This window comes from Sturnus vulgaris, chromosome 21, assembly GCF_052056855.1.
Source record: "Sturnus vulgaris isolate bStuVul1 chromosome 21, bStuVul1.hap1, whole genome shotgun sequence".
Taxonomy (NCBI): domain Eukaryota; kingdom Metazoa; phylum Chordata; class Aves; order Passeriformes; family Sturnidae; genus Sturnus; species Sturnus vulgaris.
In genome coordinates, this window is record NC_142263.1 from 1,891,782 (window position 1) to 1,910,977 (window position 19,196).

At 39.2% G+C, this 19,196-nt stretch overlaps 1 protein-coding gene across 5 annotated transcripts in view; it reads right to left on the reverse strand.

Moving 5' to 3' along the window:
• Positions 1-19,196, reverse strand: part of USP32 (ubiquitin specific peptidase 32) — a 63,454-nt gene that overhangs the window by 13,231 nt on the left and 31,027 nt on the right. For 2 of the 5 annotated variants that reach the window (XM_014881148.2, XM_088176834.1), the window contains exons 6-19: positions 15,899-16,030; positions 14,595-14,702; positions 13,681-13,796; positions 13,197-13,259; positions 11,590-11,673; positions 9,264-9,325; positions 9,050-9,152; positions 7,540-7,732; positions 6,232-6,407; positions 5,388-5,528; positions 3,637-3,754; positions 923-1,077; positions 588-669; positions 23-97 (exon numbers count right to left, since the gene is read on the reverse strand). In XM_014881148.2, coding sequence (XP_014736634.2) covers positions 23-97; positions 588-669; positions 923-1,077; positions 3,637-3,754; positions 5,388-5,528; positions 6,232-6,407; positions 7,540-7,732; positions 9,050-9,152; positions 9,264-9,325; positions 11,590-11,673; positions 13,197-13,259; positions 13,681-13,796; positions 14,595-14,702; positions 15,899-16,030 — 1,608 coding nt within the window. Of the gene's footprint in view, positions 1-22; positions 98-587; positions 670-922; positions 1,078-3,594; positions 3,755-5,387; positions 5,529-6,231; positions 6,408-7,539; positions 7,733-9,049; positions 9,153-9,263; positions 9,326-11,589; positions 11,674-13,196; positions 13,260-13,680; positions 13,797-14,594; positions 14,703-15,898; positions 16,031-19,196 lie in introns of all 5 variants that reach the window. The other 3 variants (XM_014881147.2, XM_088176833.1, XM_088176835.1) reach the window with 2 other exon arrangements.

Below are 19,196 nucleotides of genomic sequence, written 5' to 3' on the forward strand. Positions count from 1 at the left end.
AGTGATTCTGTGAAAGACTCACCTTTGTGTCTGTCTATTTTACTGCTGTTTGCTATAAAAGACATCTCCTCTGGCCAGCTCATGTCTTTGTTTCGAACTAGAAAAGGATATGAAAAGTGGCTTTTAAAATTTGTTACTTACTCCAGAGAGCTTACATAGCTGAAGTGGTTTAATTAAAATTTTCTAATATTTGGGATTAGAAATGTGCTTACTTCTAGCTATTATTTTTGCTAGTTTTCATTTCAATGTTTCTAATCATTATTGGAACTCATTCTAACACTGGCATCCCTCCAACCACACCAGCAACATCTTTAGGAAGCAGCCTTGGGATTGCTTTTGCTGTTGAATAGCAAATTTTTCAGTGCTTGTTGTAATTCTCAATAAAGATCCACCAGGTCTGAATAAATCAGTTCATGAGACACCATTATTATTTTGTGTTGTTGCAAATCAACAAAAGATCCAAATGTATTTCAAAATAGGGATAAAATACATGCAAAGTTCCCTAAATTAGCTTTGCCACCACCTCCCCATAGGTTCCCTCTGTAAATCTCTATTTTTAGAGGTACAGTCAATTGTACTTTTTATACCTTCTATTACTAAATGCTGCTCATCTTGGATTTTAAGGTATTCCAGTCTGTGATCTTCATCATCCAGCAAAGTGAGATAGTTCTGCAGGAAGAAAAAAAAAAAACAAACACATCACAGAATTAGAGTTCTACATGTACAACACTCTGAGGATCCTTTCACCTCAAATGGAAATGAAACAAAAAAAAAACCTGACAAATAAACAGCAACTGTAAAAAAATCCTTATAACCACTCTCATTTTTCTGTGCATGTGCAGTTAACAGATGCTGGAATGGAATAAAGAACATCATCTAAAAATAAAAGAATAAAAGAAGGAAGGAAAAGGAGCAATTTTACCTCACTGTTGTAGAGCCAGAGGCGCATGTCCTCCTCCTTGATCCTCAGCCTCTGGGACAGGTACTCGTGGATTTCTTTGATGGTTTGCATCCTACTGAAGCAGCCAGTGTAAGCCAGAACCCTCTTCAGAGGAGCATTTGGGGAAGGGACATTGCCTGCATTCACAGTGAGAGAATGGATTTACCCAGAGGTCACATCAAGAATTTCACACTGAATTTACTCTCTGTAAAAAGGGTTATACACTCGTAGTGCTTGTGTTTATGAGTTAGGTGGAAACTCAGTTGTCACCGACCCTTTGGGACAATAAATTTGCTGTCACAAAGCAGATAAAATACCTCCCTTCTTAGCAAAACCTATTAGCAAATTGCTTCTCTGAGATTCTCACAGGAAATTTAAAAATTCAATGGAGTTTTTACAAGTTTTCACAATTTTTTTTGTCTCTTAAAGACATAGCATGAGAAGCAAAGGGAATTTTCAAAATAGAGGACTTCAAAATTTCATAAGGATTTCCTTTTGGAGAGAATGTTCTAAGTAAAATAGAAGGTAAAAAACCCCAGTTTGACTATTTTTGGGAGTAGCATGACTTTGCTGCAGCTCTTCTGTGGGAATGAATGCTGATCTGTGCACATGAAATTAGCCTCACAATAGAAGTACTCTTAATTAAATTTCTTAAGAACTCAATTCCTCAAAACATTTTGTGAAGACACCTGGGATTTCCACCAAAATTTCTCAACGAGCTCACATTTGCAACAACAAATTAATTGGTCAAGATTGTTGTTCTTTCTAATGGGAGCTCATCTTTATATAAAACATTTGCAATAGAGATGAGACCAACTTTTAAGAGGTTTGTTGGGGTTTTTTTTTGAGCTTTTTTGGATTAAAATTCGGAAGTTCTCCACTCCTTATAAACATGAAACGTTTTTATTATCCAGCCAAACCCAAACTGGGCAACTGCAACACTTAAGTAGCCTGAGAAGTGACACAATTCCATTTTCACTGTGAAAAGATGACAATAAAATAAACAGTACAACATGAAAAGGTGCAGTATTACATTATCACATGCAATTTGAAAAGAGAGTAAATGATACCTTATAAATCAGCAAAGCATCAGTCTGGCTTCAGTGTACCAAGCAAAGTATTCAGTTTTTTTTTAAAAGAAAACAACATTTTCTGAGATTAGGGATCAGAGGATTAGTTGTAAGATTACAGCAAGAAAGCACATCTGAGAACTCCACAAGATTAATAACAGATTGGACAATCAAATTAGTGCAGTGCAAAGTAATTCCAAATCAAGATCAAATTTGGCACATGAGAAGATTTCTCTTCATTGGAATTTGGGCATTTTAGGATGTCCAAACAAAGCAGTTTCATTGGATTAGGTCAGGCAGGAAAGCTGAATTTGGGCAGAGGCAGTTTGTGCAGCACAGCTCGATGGCACAGGCAGCTGCTGACTACACAGGGTTGAGATCCTCCCAAAGCAGTGAAAAATTGAGCACCTGCAGCAGGGTTTTAACCCCATTGTGACACTGGCAAGGCTGAAGGACTGAATTCTCAGCAGTCAGGTGAGCCCATTTTTGGATATGTTACTGTGGATGTAAATGTGTGTCCAAATGTGAACAGCAGAGATCCCTTCCAGCCTCTTGTGCAAAGCAAATCCTGCAACACCTCAGCTGAAATGTGAAGCCACAACCTAAAGATTATTCTTGTACAATCTGTTGGTGAGCATTACCACCACAATTTTGACAAATAGATTTTAGCTGAATGTTTATACTTGGTATTTAATTATCTTTTTGAACTACATCAAATAATAGTCTTCATATTCCATTCACTTCATCACTCTCTAAAGAGCATTAAATAATTTTGGGCATCAAAGCCCAGCTGCCCAAGTAACTCAGAAGCAGTTGGCTGAGCATTAATTGAATTTATTGTGCCACTGCACTATCAGAAAGGCACAGAGGCACCTATTCCATGGCTGCAGGAATCACTCCCAAAATGGGAATGCCCAGCTCTGGCTCTTTGGATCAGTTCAGCTTCTGAATGCTCATTTCTCACTCCCAACTCACCCTGAACAGTGGCAATCAACTCATTCCCCTGGAAATGCTCCTTTGCCTCTTTCCTTGAGGAGAGGGCAGGGGAAAGTCTGGAAATGCTCCCTGCTGCCTCTTCCTTGAGAATGGGGCAGAGGGAAAGGTCTGGAAATGTTCCTTGGTGCCTCTTCCTTCGAGAGGAGGGCAGGGAAAAGTCTGGAAATGTTCCTTGGTGCCTCTTCCTTCGAGAGGAGGGCAGGGAAAAGTCTGGAAATGTTCCTTGGTGCCTCTTCCTTCGAGAGGAGGGCAGGGAAAAGTCTGGAAATGGCTCCCTTGCCTCTTCCCTGAGAATGGGGCAGAGGGAAAGGTCTGGAAATGCTCCCTTGCCTCTTCCCTGAGGATGGGGCAGAGGGAAAGGTCTGGAAATGCTCCCTTGCCTCTTCCCTGAGGATGGGGCAGAGGGAAAGGTCTGGAAATGCTCCCTTGCCTCTTCCCTGAGGATGGGGCAGAGGGAAGACCCCCTTTGTGCCGCGGGGCGATCGAGCTGGAGCACAAGCACAGAGCAGGGGGAGCTCCCCCAGCCTGGGCTGGCCTAGAAACTGCACGGGGTGGGGGGTGATGGTTCTTGCTGCATTCTTAAGTTACCTCTGGGCAAATGCTGAGGGAACATTCTGAGGCTCATCATACCCATGTTGACCCAGACGTTGGACTGCTGGGTGCGCGTGGCCGGCTGCTGCCGCAGGAACAGCAGGTACCGAGGGAACAGCTCCAGCTCGGGCACGTTGGTCTTGCTGTTCTTGATCACCTGCAAAACACGTTTGGAACATTTGAGAGATTCACTTTGCAAATGTGGAGGGAATAGGGATAGCAACAGGAGCGATTTAATCATTAAAAAGGGATTAAATTATTTAAAAGCTGAACTCTTTTTATGAGACGACAAAAAAAAATCCGAATTTCTCGTGGGGTTTTAGGTAAATATCTCCAGGTATGACAATTTTCTGATTCTTAAGCACTTTTTGGAGCTTATTAGCTGCAGGTTGTCAAAAGCAAACAACTTATTTAGTGCAGCATCACTCTCTGTACCACACCACGGAAAGAATATTTTTATAATTCCTGGAATATATGTGAATCCACAATGAACCTCATTAATTCCACTCAGTGTATAATACTTCCACATAAAAGTTTCACAGCTGTTGAAAGAATTGAAAAATGCAGGATAAGACATTAGGTTTGAACTTTGTGAACCACAGGATTGACTTAAAACCTTCATAATGCACAAACAGGCTGCAACCTACTTTAGTTGCATTTTGCTGCCTTGATAGAAAAAGCTGAAATTACCCCAAAATGTATTTTGCAGCTTTTCAGTCACCATTTCTACAAAGGTTTTGCCACCTAGATCTGCCCAAATATACAAGCAGAAATGGAAGGAATGTTCAGTCTTTTTGTGACCACGTGAAGCAGAAGAAAACAGCTCAAGCTGTGAGAAAGAACCACACTGAAGTGCCACAGAATTCAACTTCAGCTACAACAAAAACAATGGTGTGACATTTTCTGAGGGAAAAAAAGCACATTACTTTGTGTATAAAGTGATGTGGCCTTTTCTGGATCATGAAAGGTGTTTGTTTCCATGGAGAAAGTGTGGGAGGAGGTAAGAAGCCAGTGATTTTTCCCTGTAAAATAATTGTATGCACTAGAGCCAACAGACCAAATTGTCAAAAAACACAGAGATAATCCTCTCCCATCTGTGACACTCAATGTTTGTGACACCAACCACCAAAATTCTATTGCTACCAGCACAAAAATCCCCTCATATCCTTTTTTTTTTTAAGTGCATCTCCTACAAGGGACTACCTGACAGAGCACAAACCAACCACTCTGTGGAATAAATACACTCAAGAGAAATTGCAGAAAAAGTCTCCAATGTTTCCAAGTGAGCAGAATCCTGCAGCTCCAGCTCCTCCTGAGCAGCCATTCCAACAGAGAAGAATTTTGGTCTGTTCTCTTTCCTGGACTCACTTTTTGAGCTCTTCCCCAAACTTTGCACATTGTGTTTGTGTGATGCTGAACCTGAAGGAGGAATTGTTGCCTTCCCCATATTTTATGAAATCGTCAAAGAGAAAAAACAGATTCTCAGAGCTGCAGGTATCCCATTTTCCATTTTACAGCTTTTTAATTACATCTCAGCTTTTAAAGATGAGAGTTTGGATGCCAAACCTTTTAAAGTTTACTCAGGTTTACTTTGGTGTGCTTTAGCAAACTGCAGCAGCTGAGCAGCACCTTTGCCCTGCTGCAAACCTGCAGCTACACAGCCAGTCTGGAGCTGCTTTTTCCCAATTTGCTCTTCAGGACACAGGATGAAGCAGGAGATGCCTGTAAGAGGTTACCTCGTGCCACTGGATAAATTTGGATGTTCAAAAATATCTAAAATCACAACTCACCGGCCTGGGCAAGGACAGGTTTGCTCCATACCAGTGGTAAAGTGCTCTCCAAACTGGTTCTGGCACCATGACATAGTCCTTGCCTTCCACCAGCTGTGGGGATCTCTTTAACCTTCCACCCTCCATAGTTAATGATGCAGCCTTTGGAGAAAAAAAAAAAAAATTAAAAAAAAAGGGTTTTGTCACATCTCAAGTGGAGAAATTAGTACATGGCCACAATGATTTCAGTTCATGAACACAGAACACTCTTTAATTATTAAAAGACTTCTAAGTAACAATTAGCAGCTGCTTTTCACACTGAGATGGTAGTTAAATGTAACAGTAATTAACGTTCAAGTCTCATTATTTACTGTTTCTCTAAAAGCTTGTGCAGTCCAAAATTCATGTGTTTTGCTCTTGTGTCACCTACTCCAACAACTCAGAATAGAAAAACCCCATCTCTGCTCAGCACTGCTGCTGCTGCTCTGTTTCATGTTCTATTTACACTCATGGTGCAAAAACCATCAGTTTGATTTGACTGTATTGTTCTGCAACAGCAGTAAATCCATATTGAAATGGAAACACCAAAGTGTTTGATTGGCAAAGTATTTTAAATGTAATGCTGCAAGCTGTCTTTTCATAAATACCTTTCCAATTGTAAGAATATTTTGAATGCTTCTTTTCTCACAAAACACAAGAGCAGCCTTAGAAGCACAACACAATTTTTTCCCTCTTAAAATAAGAGCAAGAAACGGAAATTTTGCTGTATGACAGAGCAGCGTTAATTAGAATTAAGCTGAAAAAAAAACCAACATAAAAAAAAAGAGTTAAAATGTTTTTCCTCTATTGCCATGGCTGCCTTTACCTTCACTGGCTCCTGTGTCACCAGGGGTTGGTTGTCAATAGCTCCTGGTTTCTGGGGGTTCAGCTGCAGCAGGGCATTGCCATTGGAGCCAAGGAAACATTGGTTGTTATTGTCTGAAGTGTTGTGCTGCCTTGCAAAGCTCACCTCAGAGCCTGGGGTGCCAGGGTACAGAGTATCTGAGCACAAAGCAAGAAAAAAAAAAAAAAGAAATAATTCAGTTCTTGATCCCATAAATCACAAAGGAATGAGTTACACTCTTGTATCCTCGTTTGAAAAAATATTAAGTTTGTTGTCCTTCATCCTGCAGTGTAACTTGCAACTCTTCCACCTCCAGAGGGATAAATGTGTTATCTTTCTGAAAGGGGTTTATGATTTTATATTCTATTTTATATATTTTAAATCATGATTACACAAACACAGCTCTGAAACAGCCTAACCAGCTTGGCATGAGTAAATGTGGTGAGCATTTAGTTGTTATCTGGATGTTTGAATATCAAACTCCTAAAAAAATTCATATACAGAACTGGAGATACAGCCAATAATGTTTTGTTTTACTTTTCCTTGAAAAGGCAAATGGTTTTATTCTTTTAGAAGCTGCTTTGGTCATGCAGAACTAAATGGAAATTTCAATAAAAATTAAAATAAAAAGAAAAAAACCTTTGTCTCTCTGTCCTTTGTCTTCCCCAATCCCTATACCCAAAAAAATCACAGTAATTTACCTAATTTCAATTGAAGTTATGATTTTAAAATATGCAACCTTCAGCTGCCTTACAAGAAAAAAAAAAATCTCCAATTCTCATAAGAACTCATTGAAAATCAGGACAAAAATCTCTTCTTTCACAAAGATGGCCCCAAGGATCTGCACAAACTCATTCAAATTTAAATCACATGCCCTGTAAAACTACAACTGTGCTTTTCCTTATGGCTTTTTGCTCTTTCTTCCCTCTTTTATTGCATGGCAGAGTATAGGATCAAACAGCTTAAAACAACTTCATGTGAAAGTGGGGGGAAAAAATCCACAAAATCCACTCAGAAAATAAACAGCAGGACAACAAAAAACCCTTGAAAAGAATTCTGGAAATAAATCCCAGCACAACAGATGAATTGCTGTTAAACCAGACTTTGTGTTGAACCACCACAGACTAAAAAAAAAAAAAAAAAATCCTAAAAAAAAAAAAAAAAAAAAAATTCCTAAAAATATCCTGCAATCCAAGCTGTGTTATCTGTCTGGCTGGAGGGATCCATGCAGTGTCCAGTTTTTCCCAAAAGTTGTTCTACATTAAACCTCCAAGGAAATAAGATGCTTACTGCTGCTGGTGGACTCTGATGCTTCTGAGGCAGTGGAAATATTATCTGAAAACTTTTCTTCTGGTGCACTGAAGTCATTAAGACCTCCCATTTTGTCTTCTCCCTGTTCTGGGGTATTGGCTGCAGCAGCTGCCAGGGGATTCTTACCTCCACTCAAGACAGATGAAGGCTCTATCACAACTGGGTTTGCATCCTAGAGTTGGGAAGAAATAGGAAAAGTGAATTATGAGCCAAGATCAAAGTTATGGCAGTCAAAGCAACCACCAAAAATTCACAGTTCTTTGACCATTTTTGCACATCACATGATTTGCTGAAGGAAAAATGTTTCCTGTATGTATCAACAGCAAAAAAAAAAGCAGAAATAAATTCCCAAAATTGTTAAAACAATCAAATAAACCATTCTGCACAGAGTGAGAATTCCAAAGTTATTTTCCCTACCTAGATACATAAAAATATACCTGGTTTTAAACAGCTGTAAATAAATTACAGCCTGTAAATATTTCAAGGCTTGGAGTTTGAATGGTTAAATGAGAACAGCAAGCACAACAACAAAAACCACATTTTGTTTCCTCAAACCTGCAGCATTTTCACACAAATTCTGGTGGTTTTTTTTTTTATTTTTATTTTTTTGCTTGAGAAGTGCAGTGAGTAATGGCCTCGTGCCATTATGCAAAGGATTAGGGATGAAATCCTGAGCACATCTGAGCACTCACACCAGGCTGAGCATCAAATTACCTGGCATTTCTGGCATTTAAACCCTCATTTGGCCAATTCACTGTGCACAAAGAATAATGCTCATTACAAGGTTAGTTAATGCACACACTGCAGTTTTCTGAGTACTTCCAGTTATTTGTTTTTATAAAATAAATCAAATACTTATATGATTACTTATGAGGGTATAAGAAGTCTTTTAAGGGGTTTATTTCACTTGTTTAGCCTGCAAATAATATTTACTTCCAATTAAATGTTATTAAATTTATTAAACATTCTGTATTTTGTGCAACTCAGTGGTGCTTTAGCTTAAGTATTTTAACTAAAGGGTATTAAAGAGCACTTTGTATCTATAAAGTTTTAGTAAGAGTCCTGTGTTGGGTATTACATTGGTTTTTGTCATTGCCTCTAAAGCAAATTATACCAATTTCCTCCTTTGCCCAGAAAATTCAGAGTGTATTTGTGGCCCAAGTCAAACCCAAAGTGGGCAGCTTTATTATCAGATGGATCAGAAGATTTGAAAGAAATGCTCCTGTGAGCATGGTTTTGATTCAAAAAGTATTTTGAGATGAAAGAGATGAGAGTTTAATGAAATTACAGTGCAAAGCTCCCCACATTACAATGATTCAGCAGAACAATTCTTTTCCACCAAGAGACAGGAGATGCTCCATTCTCAGCATTATTGCTCCAGCAATTTCCTCCACACTGCTTTTTCCATCAACACATTCAGAAAGACAAGAAATCACTTCTTCAGCATAAATATTATAATTATTAATATTATTATGATGATTCTACTTACATATTTGACATATTCTTTCCACTGGTGCCACCAGGGCATAGCAATGAGAAACCAGTTGTGCCCTGGCTGGAGGCCATACCTGCTCTCCCTTTCCAGCCAGCCTCTGCACAGAGAGAATGGGAATTTTTAGCTCAAACAGGGAAATTTCCAGTTCTTTTGAAAATACTAAAAGTTGGATCTGAAAGGCATTGAAGCCTCTGAGCAAAGCACACACCTGATAATCTGTCCTTCCTCCTCTGGGGTGGCAGGTCGAAGTCCCAAAACTATGTGACACACCTGGAGAAAGAAAGGAATCCTTATTAACAGGCAAATAAAAGCAAAAAAAAAAAAAAAACCCAACTCAGATGAGACTTTTCATCATTTAATAATGGAGCAAGATTACTTCAAATTGAATAAATCGTTAATAAAAAAGTCTTTTGAGCTGTGAGATTCCCAACTTGTTCCCCCTGTTAAGATAAAAGCACCAGGGATGTCAAATGCCCCAAGACAAATATTAAGGGGAAGAGAAAAGCAGTTTTCATGATTTTCAGGCTGTGACAGATCACAGGACTCATGTGGATCAGATGCACAAATTAAGATTTCTGGGTGTGCTGGAGAGAGAAAATGACGAACAGGGAAAGTGCAAGTGCTTGGAAGAGGATGAACTAAAAGTTTAAAAAGAATTAAAAGGGAAAAATCTGGGAATGAGAAGTTCTAGATGGGATTGAAAGGGAAACAAGCACTGGAGAGGCTGGGGAAGGAGTTCAAAAGCAGAGCAAGCACCCCAAGGCACAGCCAAAGCCACTCTGCAAAGTGCAGGCCATTCTCTTTGTTTTTTGTTTTTTTTTTTAATTTAGTTTTGAACTGAACTCGAAGGAGAAGGCCCCAAGTCCTGGCCAGCTGCCTGGCCTGGGTGGGGTTTTATTCCCAGTACAAGCCAGTGTCAGAGGCTCCTCTTTCCCAGTAAAGCTGGGCAGGGAGTGAGCAGAGGAGGGAAGGGCTCCTCAGGACCCTTCCAGATGGTTTTGCTGCTCACCCCAGGATTTACAGCCTCCTCCTTAGGTCTCTTTTGAGGCTATCAATTTCTATCTCAGCTGGAGATTTCTAATCACTGCTAAGATGTCTTATTTAAATTTATATTACAGGGAGAGAGAACCATATCACATTCTGAATGAAACAAAGGCCATTAGCCAGGGGGAAGCAACAGATTTTCCAGCACACACAACACAGCTGGGTCTGGTGTTTCTTTTTAAATTTGTGCAGCATTGAGCTAAAATGAGATTCTTCAGATAAAGCAGTCCCTCTGCAAACAAATCCATTTGTTGACAAGCTTTTCACTCAGAATATTTGGCTTTTCTGTCTGCAGATGAGGCATATGACACCTCAAATAAATGCTCAGATAAATCAATAGCAGACTCTGCCCTGTGCTTTATGTGATAAAGTTATTTTAAAAAAAAATTTTAAATCTAAAATGAAAATACAGCAGCTATGCCAGGAGAAAAAAAAACATTGTAAATGAGACTCCCAGTGAGCAATGTGCAACATTGGTGATGTGTAATCAACATTAAGACAGATTTATTACATCTTCATTCATTCTTTGTCAAGATTGCAGGGATATTTGTTAGTTCATCAATATTTAGTTATGAGGGGATACTTGATGCCAGACAGGCCAAAAATAAAGACAGTCCTTCTGGAGAAGGTTGCAACTTCAGCAAACTTGATGGAATTAGAGATAAAATGAATTTGAAGAACTTGCTGGTGTTATTCTTTCCAGCTGTGGTGTTGCTGGTGGCCTCAGGATACTCTCACTCAGTCACCCTGAAGCTCTTGGGAAAGTATCATCCAAAATGTAATTTATAAAGCAATCATGGGCCAATTAGGATTATTATTATTGTAATTTAAACTCCAAGTATCAACCTCAAAGGAAAACAGGTAAGGAACAAACTGCAGTGGATGAAAATATCTTTGAGGGTTATTTTCTGCACAAAACGAGCCAGAGCTAAAATATGGCTTTCAAGGATTTAAAAAAAATCCAATTCAAGCTCAATTAAAACCCAATTCAGCACATACTTGATCCTCAGCTTCTGCAAGTGAACAGTGAGAGCACAGCCCAGCTTTCCAGGACTGCTTCATTAAGGGAGCAATGAGAGGTACCTTAGAGAGCCTTAACACAAAATGTAAAGAGAAACTGGTTGTAAAATGTAATGAATCAGATTTTTTTTTTTTTCTCATTGCCTGGGTTATTTTCTTGGCAAAGATTTGCCACAAAAATCATTTCAAACCCAACCTTTGTCTAATGGAAAATATAATTGCTGATAGACTCAAAATTTTATTTTTTGAGCAGTGCACCAGGTTCTCCTGAACAGATGAAGCTTTAGGCACCTCCAGGCACTGCAAGGAGCAATAATCAAAGACAGAATCATTGTGCCAAGGCAGCCCAGAGCTGCAAAGCCACATCCCCTCCTGTGCACACAAATGCTGATGCTGCACTTCGTGGCCCATGCAGAAAGCTCAGCACTTAATTACTGTAAATTACAACCTTACATTTCCCCTAAACATACCTGAAAAAGCAGATTTAAAAATTCGTTGGCAAGAGCACTCTTGACACTCCATATCTGGTAGTCCTCCAGAGTGAGGTGGCCAAGCTGGAAGGGAGGAGAAGGAAAAGGGGAGGAAAAACTCATCAAAACATGAACGTGGTGCTGGTAAAATGCTCATTACCTGTCTCATGCAAGGCATGAAAAAAAAAACAAAAAACCAGGGATTCCATAAAAATTGGCATCTAGCACTATTTAAATAAAATTTGATCCAGTGAAAGAGAAAAATTCCAGTTTTAGCATAACACAGGCAACCTAGAGAACTGCAGAGCTCAGAGTGCAGAGGGGGAGCAGTGGAACCTCCTCCATCAGCTGCACCCTCTGAGGGCTGGCAAAAACCACTTTGGGTCAGCAAGCCCTTGTGATCTCAAAAATCACAAATCTCATTAATTCTTCATCACCTGCCAAGGCACAGTGGTGTAACACTGACCATGTCAGAGGGATTTTGGATTCAGTGAAGGGATCAATCTGATTTTTTTTTTTTTTTTTTTTTTTTTTTTTTTTTAATCTGGCAATATAATTCTGAGCCAATTTTACAGCACTGGCAGTTACTCTGCCTCTCCTTACAGACCATTTTCTCCAGAGGTAACCCAGGTCAAAGCTAACACACAAAAAGAGGTTAAATAATTTATGTAATTACTGCACCATCAGCTCTTTCCAGCACTACACTGATGATGCCACTACAAAAATATGCTGAAAACTGAAGTCTTCTTTTTTAACTCTTTGTGGAGTCAGGACTGCTGACTATAAACTATCCTTTTTTTTCAAGAAGCCAAACAATAAAAACCTCAAAGGATGAAGCAGAGAAGCCACAATTTCCACTGCTTTGGCAATTAAAGAATTACAATCAAGTATTTGCCCACCACTTTGTTGGAGTACAAGCAGGCAAGACAACGACTCAAACACGTAATTAAGCATCTCTAGATATTTTTTATAATTTTTCATAAATTATTTATCCTTTCCAGACACTCTTCCCAATTAGTGAAGCAAAGGATGAAATAATGGAAGCAACTTCCACAATATTTTTTGAGGATATCTCCAAATTTCCAAAGAGCAAGGAGGGGAATTACAGATAATTACAGATTTACACCCAGCTACATTTAAAGCACAATTATAAACCACCAAGATTTTTTTGTTTTGTCATGACAGATGCCTCCATAGGAGGATAATGTGCCTTGACAGAGCATAAAATAGAAGATAAACTTCTGCACTCTCTCTCAAGATCAATTTTAACAAGAAACAAAGAACAGTTTCACCAGAACAGAAGTCAAGCATCAAATTTAAAACTGGTATTAGTTATGCACAGCAGAGCCTTGCAAACAGTGCAGGCTTCCAATTAATTTCATCTGGTTATGCATTTTGGGTTTAGCTTCATGTATTAAAATGGCTTATAAAATTCAAATATGTTCTTTCTTTCACAGAACAACGTGGTAAATTTTAATGGGAAACTGACATTTCTTGAAAAATCTTCTTTTATTGACACATCTCTGCTCTAAAGAAAGCACCTCCTTATAAATAAACTGAAGATACTGGGGTATAAAAATGACAAGGAAAGAACAGCAAATTCCTACCTTTGTGTTATCATGCACATGTAAAATATCTTCCACGATTTCAGACAAACTCATGTCCAATTCCTTCAACAAAAGGATTAGAAATCAGAGTTAAAAGTCTCCCAGCAGGATGTGCTCAGAATAAAAATAAAACTGTAGGAGATGCTGGAAACTCTCAGTAATTCAAACCAAGGGCTCCCAGACAAAAAGCTGTGCTTTTGTAGCTGTGTTTATATGAAAGAACACATTCTAGACAAACCAGTGAGCTTTGGGCAGGTCAGGGACACACATTGTGATCACACCTTGTCATTTGGACAGGTCAGGACACACATCCCAACCCAACCCTGTGCTGGGGCAGGTGACATCTCTGCAAGGCAAGGGATGGCCACTCGTCCCCAAGCCCAGCTGAGGGGCTCACTGACCCCCTCCCAGACATCAGGTACATTGCTCCTTTGGAAGGATGGCTCAGGAAGCAGAAGGGAACCAAGCCCCAGACAGCACTCACAGGTATTTTGTCTGTCCTGTTGTCCTTCCAGACCTCTAAAAGTGCCACCACCATGTCCTTGAGCTCGGTGCGAGACAAGACCCCATCCCGGTCCACGTCAAACACCTTGAAGCAAACTGAGAGAAAAGGAAATAACTTTGTTTTTAGAATCATTCCACAACTCTTTTTTTTTTTTTTTTTTTCTTCCTTTATTCCTTGCAGAGCCCCTAAGCCTGCAGAGCCCTGAGCAGCTGATGTAGTGCTGACAGTTCTGCCAGGGGGGATGCACGTGTGGAGGTGAGGAAATGGAGCAGCTGTGTTTAATAAATTCAAATCCAGATTCCTGCAGTCCCTCTGCTGTGCTTGCTGATGGGACCTAGCAGGGAACATATGTGCATCCAGAAATTTCCAGGGAATTACAGCTTGGAAGTTGAAACAATGTGGTTTTGGAAAAGTAGAGAATAAAAAAAAAAAGTGTTTCAAAACACAGGAACCTTGCAGGGAGCCAGCTGGGAGCTGGGCAGTGAAAAGCCACAACATGCTCTTTACCACAAGACAATCAAATAGGACATTTGTTTTCTATTATAGATAATGAGTAGCTAAGTGTTTGCACTTTCTATATTGAGATACACAATTCTGCCTCAAAATGCAGAACACTGCAAAAATTACTTCTGAAATACAGTTTTTCCCCGTTAGATAATTTACATGGAATTATTGATAAGCTGTAAAATACACAGAATTAGGTTTAATCATCCTTTAGAAAAGGAAACCTTGATATCTAAAATACCTCTTTTTTTTTTTTTTTTAACTTCTAAAGTCACCTTTCACAGACTTCTTCAGTGGGAAAAGAATCTCAAAAGGTGAAAACAACTAAACCTCATTGGATCAAACTGCAAAACTCCTCCCAAATGAACAGTTAAATTTTGCATACTTACACTTCTGTCTCTCTGCCAAGGGTCCCCTGCAACATGCTGAGAGCCCGCAGGAAATTTCTTTAAAATCTATGTGATTGTCTCTGTTTTCATCAAAAGCATTAAACAAACCTGCAAACCACAAAATATCTCCTGTTACAGCACCTCCACGAGGGGAAAACGGGGAAACACGGGCAAGGAGAAGTACAAACACTTCTCATTTCTTCTCATCAAATGTAATAAAGGTAATTAAGCATTACTAAGACCATTGAAAGGTGAATGAGATCTTGCAGGGATGGCTGATGCAGCCAGGGCTGGGGAGGGAATCAGGAATTCTGAACAGCTGCCTGCTCCTCACATTCCTCCTTGGAATGAGGGATTTAGAGTGGAGCTGAACCAGTATGGCCAGAACTTGCAACAAAAATTCCTATGGAAATCACTGAATTTCACTGCAAACTCAACCCTGAGTGAAGAGCTGTGGCTACCAGCCTTCAAAGCATTTAAGAGTTCAAATCATTCAGCATTATTTATCCCAGATTTTTTTTAAAAGAATGACCAGAAACCACTCAAGTTTCCCCACAGCAGCTGTGTAAATCTAAATCACTAAGCAGATAAAACACACCCAGAAACAAAAGGAAGTGGGGATACATCCCTGCAGAACTGCACATAAATTTTGATTTTTTTTTTTCACCACAGCAGATGATTTTCCCATTTGTTACTTATTGCTGGCACTCATCAGTAAAGCCAACCTTTTGGAGATAAAAAAATTGTGACTCCAGAACTGGAATGCAAGTGAATGTCCCTGCATGTCCTCATGTCATGCAGCAAATGACAATTGGACAACTGCAACCTCCAGTCATTACCAGAGTGGCTTCAACTGGACAGACCAGTTTGGTTGTCAGCACAAATAACAACCTACAAATCTCCTGAGTGTCCTGAATAAAATCTTCATTTCCATTGCCAGGGAGGAGTGTTTCATTGGCTGCATGATACAACAGCTGACTTGCACACTGAGCTGTCATTTAATAAATGAAACTCCCAATTGTCAATTTTAAAATGCTCCATTTTCTCTCATTCAGGGCCAGAAGTTTGTCTTTATAGAATCTTTAAAAGTTTTAAGGACCTAGAGGGCAGCTTCTACATAAAATCTGATGTATTTCCTTCAGCATTCCAGGTTTCCTAAAGAACAGAGATTTCTTGGGGCTCTTTTCCCAATTTTTCAGAACTCAGTGAAGTTATTCTGTCTTTCAAGCTTTAAGGCCATTTCAGAAGAGACTTTTAAATCCATCCCAGAGCAGCAGAGGTTGCTCAGTGATCTCATTCCATACCTTCACTCAGAGATTGATGGATTGGGGGGGACACTAAAGGGGCAAAAGTTTCCAAATCAAAGCGTCCAGTTCTAGACTGAGCTTTCAGCAGCCAGTATCTCTTCTCCAGGTCGATGATATCAGATTCTTCCACTGCATAATCAACAAAAAGAAACCAAAATTACTTCCTTTGTCCACAGAATCTTCTTATCCATTCACCATCGAGGAGTTCACCATCAATAACAACATCACAAGTGTGTAGAAACACAGAAATGAACTTTTCCCACTGTTAGAGCCTCTTCATTTTTTCACCTGTTTCTTTCTGGTGATTTGAACAGGCAGATTATATGTGCAGTGTCTTATTTTCCTAAGGTATTCAGTATTTAAATCCTCAAAAAAGATGTGAAGCAGCATTAAAAAAAATAAACCACAGGACTTTTATGAAAATTGTGTAGTACTTGGCTGCCCTTAACAAACTCCTATTTGAAATTTTTAGCTTTTTGATACAGTAACAAGGCTAAATTAATAAGGCTAAATTTTAATGTGGCATTTAAATATTCTATGTCAGCATTTTTTTTTCCTAAATATAAAATAGTTTGTTTCATGTTATTATTTATACTACAGAATTATTTACAATCCCAGTAAAATCCCACTAGGGAGTGGTTACACAAACCTACAATGCAGAGGAACTTAAAAGGCAATTTAAAAAGGGGAAAAAAACCCCAAACCTAAGAAATAAAACAAGGTGCTAAGCAAGGATGGATAAAAACAGCCAGAGGAAGAACTTATGTGTTCCTTCAAACATTCTATACAAATACATTTATTTATTAATATACAAATTCTATACAAATGCTCTCTTTATGCTTTACCCTTGAAATTAAATATACATACATATAAAAAAAAAAAAACAAAAAAACAAGATTAAATTGCTGCCCAACAATATTTCTAACCTTTTTACATATGCAAGTGTGTCACAACAGTGCTTTAGGTCAGTGCCAATTAATTGGTTCTCAAATAGATCTGTAATGACAAAGCTGTCTATATTAAGCAGCACTACGTGTGATCTCATTCCCAGATGGTTCTGAGCCTTTAAATCCATGCCAGTTTTCTAATAGGTTTAACTTGAGCTATTTGGCCTGGTTTAGTCCACAGAAACAATAATAATCCTCTAAGGTTTAAGAACAGAAGGGTTCTGCCTAAAAAGTTGTTTCAAATTGAGATTTTTCGTCATTTCTTTGCCCGTTTCTGTCATTAGTGGCAGTAATTTACTCAAAAGAGTAACTCAGGTGACCTGCAGTGAGTATGAAGTAGTTGTAAGTACCCAGCAGGAGCTTCATATGATGCACCAAAATTCACACAACTCCTTACCCTCAGCAGAAAGAGTGGGAAAATCTGAATAAAATACCTGGAGCTGAAGGAGTGGAAGGGGTTTGTGTTTCCTGTCAGGTGTTTTTAGACAGCCCAGCTGGAGAAGTGACATCAGTGCCAAATGTCCCTTTCCTGTGTGTCTTCAGAGCAGTCACAGAGGTGACAACCCCAGCCCTGCCTCCCCATTCCTCAGGGCATCACTCCCAGCTCCTGTGCATTCACACAGGGACAGAAGAGCTGATCCAGAAGAAAAACTCATTTCCTTTCTCCTCTCCTTCCCAGATGGATCAATCCCCTGATGTGTTTTCCCCTCCCCTGGCTCTTGGCTGGGCACTCATCACCAAGTTTTTTGGGTTGGAAGGGACCTTTAAAGGTCACCCCACTCTCCTCCATGGACACTTTTCACTGGATCAGGTTGCTCCATCCAACCTGGCCTGGAATGTTTCCAGGGATGAGGAATCCACCACCTCATCACAAAACCTTTTTCCCTCACATCTACCCTTACCTTAAATCCATGAGCCCATATCCTATCACCACAAGCCCTACTCAAAGTCTGTCCCCAGCACTTGAGGAAGCAGCAATCCAAATTTATAAAGGAAAATGATTCTACTAGAAATCAAGGAAGAGGAACAGAGGAGTTATTTCTTGAAAAAATCAGCACACACAAATATCCCAGAGGTGAGGAGAATCCCAGGGCTCTTCCCCCTTCCCAAACAATGGCAGAGGGGAGGTTGTGCTGCCATTTACAGGAATTCCACTTCCACCTTACTGCTCTCATTAGCAAACACAAAAGCATTATTTATGTTCTCTTGTGCATGACCATGTAAATCACTTTGCTTCCTTTTAATCCACCTCTGTAAGTAGGAAGAATAACAAATGTGTGAGCTGCACTTCATTCCTCAAGTGATGGAACACTGAGAATATTCAAAAGCCAGCAGGAAGCTCAAATTGTCCTCACTGAAGAGTAAATGTGCAGAAACCTTTCTCTGGCAGGTGCAATATTTATCTTTAGTAATTAAGAACATTATATTTTGCCAGAGAACCACTCTCAAACACCTACAATAGAAGTCAGTTGTATTCTGATTTTTTTTTAATTGTACTTCCCAGATGTTTCTACAGCAGAAACTCCACTGTTTTATTATTTCATCTCAGAAAAGTTATCAGAAGGCATCTTGTCTGTGTTTGTGTTCACAGTGGTTGAACTGACATCATGGTCACTTAAAGACAGAGACTTTTCAAATAATCACCTTTAAAAGAACAGCTGAGCAGTGTTAGCACAGTGTTACATTTTTATTCCAGCCCCACTGTGCTGACTTTCTGCACAAGAGCCAAGCAACTTCAGAAAGTAAAACCGAGTAGTAAATAACATTCTTAGCACTGATTAGCCTTCCACAAATCAGGTTAACCACGAGTAAAAATGTGACAAAGAATATTTCTCCTTCACAGTTATAACAAATTGTAGCCCAGTGCAGCAGTTGCAGTGAATAAAAGGGAGCAGGATTTATTGGATTGCAGCACACAGGAACTTTAACTGCAGCTGAGCAGCAGCTGTTGCATAATTTGATTTCTTCAGAGTGATTTTTTTTTTGCACATAATCTTGTAAATAAGTTTCAGGATATGCAGTGCACCATCTAAGAGTGCAAACTGAAAAAGAAATCTCTCTGGCAATTTATGATTATACACATAATCATATTTGTTACTGAAGTTAAATGAAGCATGGGAAAAGCACACTGCACTTAATACCCAAACATATCACTGTGCATGACAAAACTCCATATTCCACAGAGGTTTTGTACAGATCAAGGATTTTATCTTTTCAAAATAGAAACTTTTTTCCTTAATGTCTGTTCAAATCACATCAAAGTATAAACTGGGCTTTCATTCAGATTACTTAAAAAGATGTATTTTATCTACACAAAATAGGCCAAAACCTCAGGACACACTGGCTTT